Source organism: Glossina fuscipes, unplaced genomic scaffold (genome assembly GCF_014805625.2).
Source record: "Glossina fuscipes isolate IAEA_lab_2018 unplaced genomic scaffold, Yale_Gfus_2 0, whole genome shotgun sequence".
NCBI lineage: Eukaryota > Metazoa > Arthropoda > Insecta > Diptera > Glossinidae > Glossina > Glossina fuscipes.
The window spans coordinates 3,736,386-3,750,207 of record NW_023998414.1 but is presented as its reverse complement, the minus strand read 5'-3'; the positions used below and the strand labels follow the sequence as shown (position 1 = coordinate 3,750,207).

At 30.9% G+C, this 13,822-nt stretch overlaps 1 protein-coding gene across 3 annotated transcripts in view; it reads left to right on the top strand.

Moving 5' to 3' along the window:
- The window catches only part of LOC119643664 (homeotic protein female sterile-like), a 29,498-nt gene extending 20,279 nt beyond the window's left edge, over positions 1-9,219 (top strand). For all 3 annotated transcript variants that reach the window (XM_038043069.1, XM_038043074.1, XM_038043064.1), the window contains exons 6-10: positions 3,904-3,962; positions 5,912-6,248; positions 6,424-8,353; positions 8,418-8,592; positions 9,073-9,219. In XM_038043069.1, the coding sequence (XP_037898997.1) occupies positions 3,904-3,962; positions 5,912-6,248; positions 6,424-8,353; positions 8,418-8,592; positions 9,073-9,138 (2,567 nt within the window). In that variant the 3' untranslated portion in view covers positions 9,139-9,219. The remainder of the gene's footprint in view (positions 1-3,903; positions 3,963-5,911; positions 6,249-6,423; positions 8,354-8,417; positions 8,593-9,072) is intronic.
- Positions 9,220-13,822: the final 4,603 nt, after the last annotated feature.

Genomic DNA, 13,822 nt, shown 5'->3' with positions numbered 1-13,822 from the left:
TTACACATTGTTTGCACGTTTTTTTTTCTCAAGTTAAGGAAAATTAAATAAAATTAACAATAAATTGAATTTTTTGCTATGAATAGAAGAAAAAAAAAAAAAAAAAAACAAACAATTAAAATAAAGATATTGTTTTTCCAAATCCCTGGACTTCTTTTGTTTTTTGCTAAGTTAATGATTTAATTTAAAACAAAAAAAATATATATACACCATATATTTTTATAAATAAAAAAAGACAGAAAAGAAATTAATTTCATTGAAAAGAAATTGAACAATTTTGAAATTATGTAAAATGTTAAAAAGAAAATAAATAAAATAAATTAAATATGAAAAATAATATTTTTGATTTAAAAAATTATGTTATATGTGATTAAAAATAATATCTTATTTTTACATGTATATATATATATATAAATATATATATACATGCATACATTTTTACATATATATATATATATATACATTATATATATATACATACATTATATATATTGTATTCTAGTTTCACAAAGCTACTAAATATATGCGATATATAAAGCATATATATATGTATATATATATATATGTATACATAATTTCTAATTAAACATTAACCATAAATGACACACATATAAAAATGAAATAAATACTCAATATTGATATATACATATATATACATATATACATATATATATATATATATATATATACAACCACCAACACATTGACACATTTATCTCATTTATATCACAATAATAATGCAAAAAAAAAAAAAAAAAAAAACGTATAATGACCAATTTATGGAAGCAAAAATAATTGATGAAAATCGTTCGATAAGCTAAATTCAATATAACAACTGTATTGAAACACATTTAGAAATGCATGTGCAAACTTAATTGTCTTTTTTTTTCTGGAAAAGTAAACCTTTGAGTATTAGAGTAAATAAATGTTTAATAAATTATTAGCTAAACGAATATACTGCATATATATTCCGTTAACCAACACCACAATAACAACAACAAGAAACATCTACCCGTTATTATCACCACTATACTTAATACACCAGAAATTAGTTCAAATAATATGCCATTGCCATGAATTACATATATATACACAGGTATACGTAATTAAGAAAAAAAAAAAAAAAAAAACAACAAAAACAAAAAAAGAAAGAACAAAAAAAAGGGATAGAAAAGCAAGAGAGGGAAAATTAAAATAAACCTTTAACACGCATTAATTATTTTGCAGATCATTTAACGTGAAATTTAGAAAGGATGTGTAAAAAGATACTTAAATTGATAATATACTTCGAAATATCTGTATTGTAGGGGAAATATACTTTACACATATGGAGTGCATTAAAAATAGTAATCGAAATTTCTCTCATTTTTCAAAAATAGAAAAGAAATAAATGAAAACATTTAAATATAAGGATAAGAAATGAATTTTTTTTGTTTACAATCTCGTCTTTTTTTTCTTCCTTCCGATCCTTTGTCGAATGATTTAAACTCCATACAAAATAGGCACAACTAAGTATTTATCCAGAGGGTGCGCAATAAATTTCTTAAATTTCAAGAACATTTTTTCCAAACGCTATGCCTCGATATATGATATTTCAACTTCCCTAAAAGAGAGCAAGAAATATCGCTATTATTGATTATCCTAAAGATAGGCAACATTTTTCTATAATTTAAAGGAAATTTTTACAAACACATCTTAATGTCGTATTAAACCTGTCTTAGGGAAAAGGAGTTATACAATAAACATTACTTTACTGTGTTCATCTTAAGAACGTTAAATCAATTTCCATAAATGATGCGAGCGTTTTGAGGTTTCAACTTAATAACTTGCGTTTTTATAACAAAACTTCTTTTGCATATTTCTTTATTGAGTTGAAGAAATTTTAATAAACACTTCTCATAATACGCTCGAAAGTAATGAAAATAATAAACAACACATTGATGACGTAAAACATATATACGATTGATGATCGATCGTCGTACTCTACTACATTGAGATATGATATAAAAATATTATCATCTGCTGTTGCTATATGAAATAACACATTTAGAGAAGCAATGCTTAAATTGTACACAAAATCTTTTGATTAATATATGCTCGCTAAAAGCATATGGTGGAATATTCCCTATTCTCTACATGTTATTTCAAAAGATATTGTCGTCGATGTGTTAAAAAAAAAAAATAATAAATAAATAAATGAAAGAAGAAAATGCTTTTTATTAAATCTTTAGCTTTTTAAAAATAAAGCCTATACACGCGTTTGTTTGAAAGGCGGCATTACTGAGGATAAGATAGGGAACTAAAGCACTTTCGGTTTCATGCTCATTTGATTGTAATTTTTCTTTTGGCAACACTCGGAGTTTTGTTTTATGCTTACACGACATTAAAAAAGAAGTCTAAAAAATGTATGTAATGCGATAAGCTCACGAGTTTGATTTGATTTTTTCTTTGTGACTTGATTCATGTTTATATATTTATATATTCTCAGGTGGTGGGTGGATATTAAAAATTTTTAATTTAAAAAAAAAAAAAAAAATTAGCTTAAAAACGTAAATTACAAGTATTAAAAAAGAAAAAAATAAATAAAAATAGATAAGTAAAACATTACATGCTAAAACTACTTTTTCAAATTGGTTTTTGAGCCCAACGGGAAAATATGTATCCTTTTTGTTTTTCAATAGCGGAATAATTTTCTATTTATTTTTGATTATTTAGTTAGTTAGTGAGTGTTGAGGGTTTCCAAAAATTTCGAAAAACAAAAACAATTCTGATAAACTAAATAGATAAGGAAACACTTATAAACATAACATAAAAAAAAGAAGAAAACGCTGAAAATATGCAAAAAAAAAAAAAAAAAAAATATTTGATTTTAAAAATATTTAACTGAATACATATTGTGTTGCGACGACACAAAGAAATAATAATAATAAAAAAATTTAATAAAAAAATATTTGTGTAAATTTTTTCGTTTTTTTTTTCACGTATATTATTAAATTATATTTAAGTATTCATAAAGTTTTTAAATTTGATATTTTATTTATTCAAAATATCTATTATGTTTAAGTGTTACTTGAACAGTTATATAAATATTAATAAAAAAAAATAATAATAAAATAAAATTAAAATATTTGAATATAAGATTAATTAAATTAATAATTTTTTTTATTTTTTTTTTTTTTTTTTTTCCTTTTTTTTTTTTTTTTTTTTTTTTCGTTAGTCGTATAGAAATTAAGATTTAATCTAAGGAATAAGACTACTTTCAAATTATTTGGATTTTGAGCTAATTTTGTGTTTTTTAAAAGCGGTTATTAAATTAAACCATTTGCTCTAAATGAAAATTAAAAAAAAAAAAAAAAAAAAAATGAAAACTATGAAAAGCTTAATTAATCATTAAGTCCACGTAACATAAACTTTCATAAATGTTCATTAAAAACGAAAAATACAAAAACAAAAAAAAAAAAAATTCATTAATAAACACAACAACATAAAATTAAGGATAATGTTGCAAAACACAAATATTTTCGTCTTTAATTAAAAATTTTATTTATGAATGGAAAATAAATTCAGATCAACAAGAACATTGTTGATAACTGAATATATATATATATATATATATATATATGCGAGAAACAATCAAAATTGGTTATCGATTACTATTCCCATTGAAAAACTGCTCTGCTCTATTTCTTGATATATTGGAATTTGAGGTTAGATTTCTAAAAAAAAAAAAAAATTTCGAAAGTTGATTAGCTGCCTTCCGCTGCATCAACTGTTTTTAAACTTAAAAAAAAATATACTGTTTGACGATTTTTTTTCACTCACTCAGGTAATTAGTAAGAATTGTCTTTTTCAGTTAATTTGCGAACGCAATTTAAATTAATTTTTAACTTACATTTTTTATAGGGGATGCCGATACTCATCCACCGAAGAAGAAAAAAACCCGCGATAACAATGGTAGCAATGTGAGTAGTAAAATATGTATCGTTTTTCATTTAAATCAATTTTTTTTTTTTTTTTACGTTTTTTCCTACAAATTTGTATAATATGAAAAAAAAAAAAAATAAAAAACAAAAAACAAAAAGAAACTTTTACTCTCTCTCTCTCTCTCTCTCTCTCTCTCTCTCTCTCTCTCTTTCTTTTTCTCTCTACCTCCTATCGATCTCTTTCATGCGATTTCTCTTTCATATTTCATTCGTTCATTTTTCAATCATTTCCTACACTAACGTAAATTGTTGGAAATTGTTGCTGGCTGTTCTTATTTTCTAAAAAAAAAAACGGTCTTTTTTTTCGCTGTTGTATTAATGATGAAAAACGTTAGAACAGTCATGTTAGACACGTTTCCAAACATATGATTTAATCTTATCTCTCTTCTTTACCATAAATTCATTAAAAATATTAAAGAAAATTTAAATTGGAAAAGCACTCAACTCCTCCTCTTTCTTCTTCTTTCATCATATTCTATTCTTACTTCTCATTGCCTTTTTTTGTTCTTATAATTAATCAAATTTTTTTTTTAACAATTTTCAAGCGAACAATTAAAGCAAATCGTTACACAAAAAAAAACATTTTAAACACATTCGAAAGCAAACATAAACATTCTAACATTTTACGCACCCTTCCAACCAACTTACTAATTAGAGAATTTGCAGAAATATCACGTTTGACATACTCCCAAACGATACACTCAGAAACTTTCTCTCTCCCGTTTGTCGAAAGGACGTCTTCACACCTTGCAAATTACTATAAATGATTTTTTTTTTTCTTTAATTTTTTGGAAATTCGTCCCCAATCGCGCAACGATTCGCTATCTTGTCTAAGGTTCCTCTTCACTACTGGCGTTCCTCCTTATTCCCTGTCCCTTCGTTTTCGTTGATTTGATGTTTTGCACGAAGCGCGTGCGGTTTGCCCTGCCGCTTATTTCTTTCGGTCATAGCAAATGTTGCCGTGTAAAGTGGTCATATTCTCTTGAACCTTTGAATGGGAATATTGTGGAACGTACATCGTGTTAGGGGTTTTTTTTCCCATAAGATCCATCCAATCTTTCATTTATTTGAATGGCGCCTTTGACGAGACATACATAGCGATTTATAAATGTCCCTGAAGCCTGTATTCTTCGATATCATAAAAGAAGAGAAGGCATTGCCCGAAGACTGATGTGAGACTGTGAGATTGTGTCACTTAAGTACTTTTTCTAATTCTTATCTCGCGCGGCGATAGACTTATAAGGGCTCTTTGGCAACATGTTTTTCGACGGCATTGAGGATCGATTGAGAGAGTAACAAGTAAAATAAATTTATAAAGAGAGAAATAAAGGAGAACGGTGACAGTGCTTTCTGCAAAAAATTTGTTGCGACTTCTCCTTCGCAAAACGGTTGATGGGTACATGGCTAATAATAGAACTAAGTTGCGTTTGGTCTATGAATAAAGACAAGCACTACGACAACTACAAAAGATGCAAATGGAGATATGGTCACTTTCCATGTGAAGATCGTATGCTATTTTAAAGAATCATTGTTTGCCATATAATCTCCATGTACACATAAATGTTTTAAAATCGATTTGAAAATCGGAACGTTGTTAATATTGCTGCCGAATGCTGGAAATATTTTATAAATATTTTCAGAAAATTGGCTTTCACCTTTAAACACATGTTCACACACTCCTTACTACTCTATGAGAAATCGTTTACATATGGTGAAGATCTTTCCGAGATCTTTCTTTTGGCTAATTAGTTGTTGTTGTTAGGAAAATCTTTAAGAGACGCCCACTGATTTGTTTACTTATTTGATTTGGTATAAGATAATGAATGCTCCCAAGTCTTCTGTCTGCTAACATGATTTTCATAACTGTAAACCAGTTCCTTTAGTGTTAATGTATCCGCAATTTCCTATTCGCTGTTCCTCAATTTTAGGTAAATAATTCCATAGCTCCGAGCAGTGGCGGTAGTGGTGTTGGGGGTGGAGGTATGACGTCGGCAGTGACTACAGCCAACATAGCATTAACTGGTGGCGCTGTACCACCATTAAATACAGCAACAGCAGCTACAGCTGCCACAACAACCGTGGCTACAGCAGGAGCCATACCACCGACTATAGCCTCACACCAATTACCGGGCATTATTCCGCAACCAAATGCCGCCACTGGTGCATTGGGTGGGAATATTAACAATAATGCTATAACACCCATCGGGGGTGTGACCGGAGTTACACCCACTTCACAACAGCAACAAATGACCGCAGCTGCATTGTGTAAGTTTTCAATCTTTTGTGTTTTAATTTTTAACTTTTTCTTGATAACTAATGTTGTTTCCTTGGGCGTCTTCCTTCCTAATCTAATTGTGGTTGTTTTGTATCTTGTATCTATTTTCTTACTTCGTGTTCTTCTATTATGTGACATCACGTTACATTGATATGTGATGATCAGTGGGTGTAACAACGACACCAACCTCTGCAGCCAACAATACTAATCATTTAGCCGCGGCTGTGGCCATAAACAACAACAACAATAATAATACTAATAAAACATCCTCAGCAACACCGACCTCGTTGGTACCTTCGACCGCAGCAGCAGTGGCTACTGTTACTCCGTTCAGTAGCGGCATGAATGCTGTAGGGGGTATTGCTGCCAGCATCGGTGTTTGTGGTGGTGGTAATGGCACTAGCAGTAGCGTAGGTGGTGGAGGCACCAACAGCGGTAATAATGGACCAAATGACCTTACAATGCCGCCAAATTCAGGTGCTGCTCTCACCTCGCTAAATTCAACCCTGGGCGGTGTCATCGGCTCAGCTGCGAGTATTGCTACCACAGCGTGTGGACTGAGCAGTGCGGCTGCCACCAACACAACTACCGGTGTTGGCGGTATACGCGTTGCTAGTAATTTACACAAACTACCTACTAATGTGGCTGACACTCCTGCCAATATTGGCGGAGGAACAGCCACATCTCAGGTTACGTCCACAGCCTCATTGGCTGCCGGTCTAAAACAAATTCCTCAATTTGATGATCCCGTTGAACAGTCGCTTGCGTCTCTGGAACAGCCATCGTTGCTGGCTCCACCACCCACGAGTAAGAGCACATCCGACAATTTTCTAATGACTGGTCTCAGTGCGGCCCACCTAATGCCTACCTCGCAACAACAGCAGCAGCAGTCACAACAAGGCTTTGTTGGCGGTGGGATGGGTGGTGGTGGCCTTCAGCAAACCCAGTCCAATCATCCCCATGGTGTCGGCAATCAACAACAGTCTCAGCATCCCATGGAATTTATGAATGAGCTATTGGCCAAAGGAGCAGCTGCAGCGGCTGAAAATGTGGCCGGTATGAATGGCAATCATTTTCCCATAATGAATCTCATGGAAATTAATTCCATGGTTCAATTTCAACAAGCGGTGCATCAACAACATGCGCATAATAATGGCTACAATATAGCTGATGTGACTGCTAATCCACTTGACAGTCTCGGCTTAGGTTTGGGTTTAACACACGGTGGTGGAGCTAGTGCGTCCTCAATATTTGATCAATTGCCAGGTCGTAACGATAACCATATTTTGGCCATGATGATAGGGGGCAGTACGGCAGGAATGTCTGGAAATTTGTCTCTGGGTGGTAATCCAGCGGCTACAGGTTTGGGGAAGAAAGAAACCATGGGCGCTAATTGTGATCAATCACAACAGCCTACACCGCCTCCAAATACCAATAAACTGTTAATTACACCGAAACCTATTGAGTCGATGATGCCTAGTCCACCGGAAAAGAAGAATCAACAGTCAGCACAGCAATCACACAACCAACAGATTGGCGTTGTACCCTTGCCTCAGCAATCACCTTCGGACTTAAAAATACCCTTGGCTGGGGCAGCAGGTGGAAATCAAACCAGTTTTGCTCAAGCCTTTAAGACGCACGAACAAAATGTAAAAAATCCCAGCTCCTGGTCGATACTCGCTTCGGCGGGCTCACCTCAAAATACGCCAACGTCGAACAAAACTAAACCCGCCATGGATTCGTTCCAGCAGTTCCGTAATAAAGCCAAAGAGAAGGCCGATCGCCAGAAACTGTTGGAAGCTGCTGAGAAAGAGAAGGAACAGAAACGCCAAAAAGAAGCTGCGGAGAAGGAGCAGCAACGTAAACAACACTCCAAGTCATCACATTTGGGCGGTAGCAGTTCCAGTTCAACTAGTGGCAGTAACGGTAATGGCAGCAGTTGTGGCAACGTTGCCGGTTTAGGTGCCGGTAGTTTAGTAAGCAATGCACACCATCAATCGGTAACGACTGGCGTTGTTCAACCGCCTCATGCTCATGGTGGCAGTAGTACTGGTCATTTAGCATCCTCGTTAATGGATGTCATGGAAAGTGGGCGGTAAGTACATACACCATTTACAAAATTACCAAGCATAAAATATGTATTTGTTTCGCGTACACAGAAAAAGTGTTCATGATGTTCAACCATCATTGTCACGCGTAGTCGATGACATTAAGGCATCACCTCAAGGTTGTGGTTCACCAGCTGGCACTGCTCAACAATCACCGCAAGATCGTGCAGCCGCCAAACGTGCCGAATTAAGACGCATGGAACAGGAACGTAGACGACGAGAAGCGGTAAGATTTAGAGATAGAGAATATAATACCAATAAAATGTATGTTGTATAGGGAAAAAGGGGCGTGGTGGGAGGGGTTGTAAGCAATTTATTTTCCGAAATGTTACTCAGCATTATTTGGTTGTTGAGAATGGGAAAAATCTAAACATTGAAACACATGCGCCATTCGTCTCTTCAAAATTAAAATTTAATCATGGTTGGTTGATGCATTTTTTGACACTATTTCGTCTTCAGCAATGACTTTGTTTTGAGTAACAAGCTTCTATGTGCCTTTCACTGGTATGAAAGAAGTCCAATAATCTTGTCTATATTCCTGTTGCTAATGCATTCACACTCTGACTTACAATGCAAGGCTATATTTGCGATTAATTATATAAAAACAAATTTAAAAGTTGTTGTTTTCGAAAATTTGTGAATATTTTTTGCATTATTTCCCACCTTCATTTATTTATTTATTTATTTTTTCAATTTCAAATCACAGAGAGCCGGGCAAATTGACATGAATATGCAAAGCGATTTAATGGCAGCCTTTGAAGAATCGCTTTAATATACGGCTAAATAAATATTGAACACGAGCGGTGTTTAATAAATTTTATCACCAAAATAAATTAAACAAAAAAAAAAAAAAAAATCCGCAGAACTAAATATAAATTAAAATAACAAACAAAAAAAAAAAAAAAAAAAAAAAATACAAAAACTGATAATCTAAAAAATCACATAAAATAATAGAGACAGGCAGTTAAATTTCGATGTTCTTTTTTATGTATAATGTAGAATGAAACGAAAAGAAAAGCAAAGAAAAAAAAAAAAAAAAAACAAACAAACAAACAAACAAAAAACCAATCACACACAACCTATTTATAAAATTTTATAAAAAAATTTTTTGTTTATCAATTAAGTGATGAAAAAAATCAACAAAGAGAATAAAAAAAAAACAACAAGCATAATATTACTAAATGAAAACAAACAAATAGGAAATCAACAACAACAACAATCTTTAAAAGAACGCTAACTATAGATTATTATTAATAAACAGAACGACTTAAAAACTTTTTTTTTTGGACAACAACAAATTTGGGAAAAATTGTTAGAAATTATATTAAACTTATATTAAACTTATATTAAAAATAATAATAATAAAAAAAAAAAAAAAAAAAACAAAAAAAACATTGAAAGTTGTTTAGTTTAAGGAAAAATAAAATAAAGGAAACATGGAGCAGTCACATTACGGAGCAATTTCGAAAGAAAGTAAATCACGAAAAAACAAAATTGTTTTACACTTCCCTTCTTCTCTTCACTCTTCCTAATGTATGTAATAGGTTTTTTTTTTTTTTTTTTTTTTTTTTTTTTTTTTCATTATTTATTAAATTGAAATAAAGAAGTAAATAAATTGAAATAAAGAAGTAAATAAAACTTGTTTACGCGGCAACACGGACGCAATGAAATTGAAATAATAAATAATAATATTAAATAGCTGGAATTTCCTTTTTCTTTAAATTGACATTTAACGGATATGAGTAATTATAAAAAAAAAATTCAATTTTTTGGTTTTTTCCTTTATTTTAAAACTTATATTTTATTATTATTATTATTATTACTATTATTACTATTATTATTATTATTATTATTATTATAAGAAATTCTGTTCTTAGCATAAGAAAATATATTTTATAAATTTAATTTTAATATAAATTAACTTATAATTAAATATAATTAAATAAATAAATGAACGTAATTAAAATAAAGGAAAAAAAAATAAATACAAATAAACAAATTTATTTAAAATGAAATAAAAAGTAAAACAAAATATAAAAATTGTAATAGTAGTAAAAACTCTACTTAAATGTAATTTAATGTATATATATGCATATAATTATATATATATATATATATACGTATATATATATCTATATATATATCTATATATACATATAATATGGCAACGATATACATATGTATATATATATAAACATATATATATATATATATATATATACCAATAAAGCATATATATATCTTGACACATATGCAGGCAAACACACACACACATATATATAAATATATATATATATATAAATATATATATGTATATGCTATAATATGCTATAATCTATATGTAACTATACCCTTTTTTGCGTCTTTACTACTATGTGTTCTTGTGACTCCTTCTGCAACAGGAGGGATACTTGAAAGAATTTTAATAGGAACGATGTTTAAAAAAGCCACAACGGTTGTTCCTAAAATGCTTTTCCAGTTTATTTAAGAAAAGTTTTTGTTTCAAAAATTTTTATCAGTTATGTCCAATGGCCGAGTTACCTAACAGCTCACCGCTTTTAAATTAAAAAGCAAAAGTGGTTCAATATTTTTTCCCACTATGCAAACGTAGTGTGGTAAGTAGAGATGATAAGGTGTGTGTTGTGTGGAGTAATTACGGTTAGATGTTACCAAATCAAATCTGAACAAAAATTTCACTTACTGTTTATTTCACAAAGCGATTTCTCTTTGTTAAGAATTTCTCAGCTATCTGTTATATTTTTTCTTTATCACCTAACGCTCTAATTGCTTTGTACTATGTTTGCAATCATGTAACTGAAATAATTCCCGCCACCCAATTATTTTGGGCACGTCTCATAATTTCTTCTGTTAGTAAACTATTATTATTATTATTCAATATAGAAAGCCCCGAGGAATTTAGTATAAACTGCATTATACAGACCTCTCAGGGATGTCATTTTACCGTTTGTTCTACTTTTTTACTCCTACTCTGCATGTTAAGTCTAGGTATATATATTGTCGTGGGTATGTATGCAGGTATATATATGTTTACACCAGTATATATATATATATTTCTATGTATAAATATTAATATAATACATATATACATATATATACATACATTTATACATATATATATACATAAATATATATATATATATATATATATATATATACAAAACACAACTATGTAATTATAATTAATTGTCAGCAGGAAAACTTAACACATTCTCTCTCCACTTACTAAAAGAAAAAGTTTCTACACACAACACTTGACACAGAAATCCCTCTCGCGCCATCCCTACAAATCCAAACTTTTTTTTAACTAAGAAGGAATAAAGCTTTATGTTTTCATTCTCTAAACGAAAAAAAAAAAAATAAAAATTTCAAATAACTGTTTTTTTATCCTTTTTCCGTGGAAAGTAGAGCGATTTTCATTTCTTTTTACAATTTTTCTTGATTTTTAATTTTAAAATAATTGTTAACAGAAATTGTATGAAATAATTTAGGTTTTCTTTATTAAACTTTTCACCATTTTGTGAAATTATTTAAAAATAAAAAAATCCTTTTTTTTTTTGTTTTGCTGAAAAAGCAAATAAACAAAAAAGAAACATTTTTCTAATTAGTAGTATAATGTTTTTCATGTTTTATTATTATTATTTTATTTTATTTGATAATTATTATATTATTGATAATATATATAAAAACGCAAAAGAAAAAACCAATAAATCCAAAAGAAAACACCAATAAATCCGTAACTTAAAAAAAAAAAAAAAAAAATAAAAAAATATTAGACAACAACCAATACTTCGTAAAATCAGTAAAAGAAAAAAAAAAAAAAATTTAAAAAAAAAGGAAAAAAAAAAATCTATAAAAAAAATTAGAAAAATCCAAAAAATGAAAGAAATGTGAAATAAATTAAAAAAAAAAAAAAAAAAAATTGAAAATTTTTTTTGTTTTTATTGTGTTGGAAAATATGATGATTTAGGATATCTGGACAATTGAGCTTCAAAACAGCGAACGTTCAGAAGCTCTGCTAAAAATTGAATTCACTTTAGATTTTTCAAAACTCGTTGCTGTCCAAAAGAAGCAAAACATGCAACAAACGATTTATCTTAAATTGTGCCATTTGAATAGAAATGCTGAAGCTGTTGGTGGAAATACCTAATGAAGATGTAAATTATTTAAAAACATATCTTTACTCCTTTTGGTCGTGAGAATCATTGCCTTATCCTTTAGCGTGCGCTGGCATCCTTGCCTTACAGACTCTCAGTTCGAAAGGAGGCGCTTGCAGACACTTAGCTTGCCCGCTTATGAATCCTTTAAGATAAAGCGTGCGCTGCCGGCATCCTTACCTCATAGTAAAACTTAGCCTAATAGAATGGCTTGCTTTATTCCGTTCGCAATGGGATCTTCAAAACAATAGTATGCGATGGCAATCATACAGATTGATAGTAAATAAACTTGCTTGACCGCTGGTTGAATCTGTTGAAAATGCTATTACAGATTAAACGCGATTATCACGAGTGTAGAAACGCAGTCAATGAAACGAGTTAACCAAAGCTCAGTGCATGCAAATCATGTAAGGCATGTTAATATCTTCTAGTTATCAACTATGTCGGCTGCCCACGTAACTTATGTTCTTTTTGTTTTTTTTTTTTTTTTACGAGAAGCTTGTGCATGTTAATTTCCGTCAAGGAATAAAAACTGCGCCTAGTAATTAAAAACACGAAAGTCCTTTTCATCGGGAAATCAATTTCTTCATATTTGAAAATTCAGCATAAAAAGTGATTTTGAACTCGGACAAGGAACATGTTCTGATTGCGGCCTATTTTTCACACCTCACCCCTTCTCATTAATATCAATTCACATCATGGCGGCCTTATTTAGCAGATTAGCGATCTTATAATATTGAAGCCGTACGATTGTCGGTCGATGACTATTGTGCCTCGAAATCATGGAGTTTGTATCGTGAGATCGTGCGCAACTTCTCCGGTAAATAGCAAAAGACAATAGAATGTAGTTGTGTACCTATATTTCGATTGCTAAGCTTTGTGAAAATTGAATTTTAAATAAAATGCAATTTTATCAACAAATGAAACGAATTTATTAGTATAAACTAATATATACATATCCCGCCTACATCCCAGCTGTGTTGAGATGGTGCCGACGACGTAAGACGAACTTCCTACTTCCTTGCCGTGGACAGGAGCCGCCGAAGGAGACAGCCACGACATCGCGAGAGGATTGTATTGTAAGTTACTTTAGTTATTTACTCCCCTGTTGTTTGTGTCCCCGATGAGTAGGTAAGCGCTACAGCTGCCACCGCTGTAGCTGAGCGGAGAAAGGGGGTGTGCATATGTAGGGCCGACGCCAGACGACGACCGACTGACTCACCGTGGACAGACGGACAGCAGACAACCGACGGGACTTTTCCTTTTAGTTTATTTTTATTT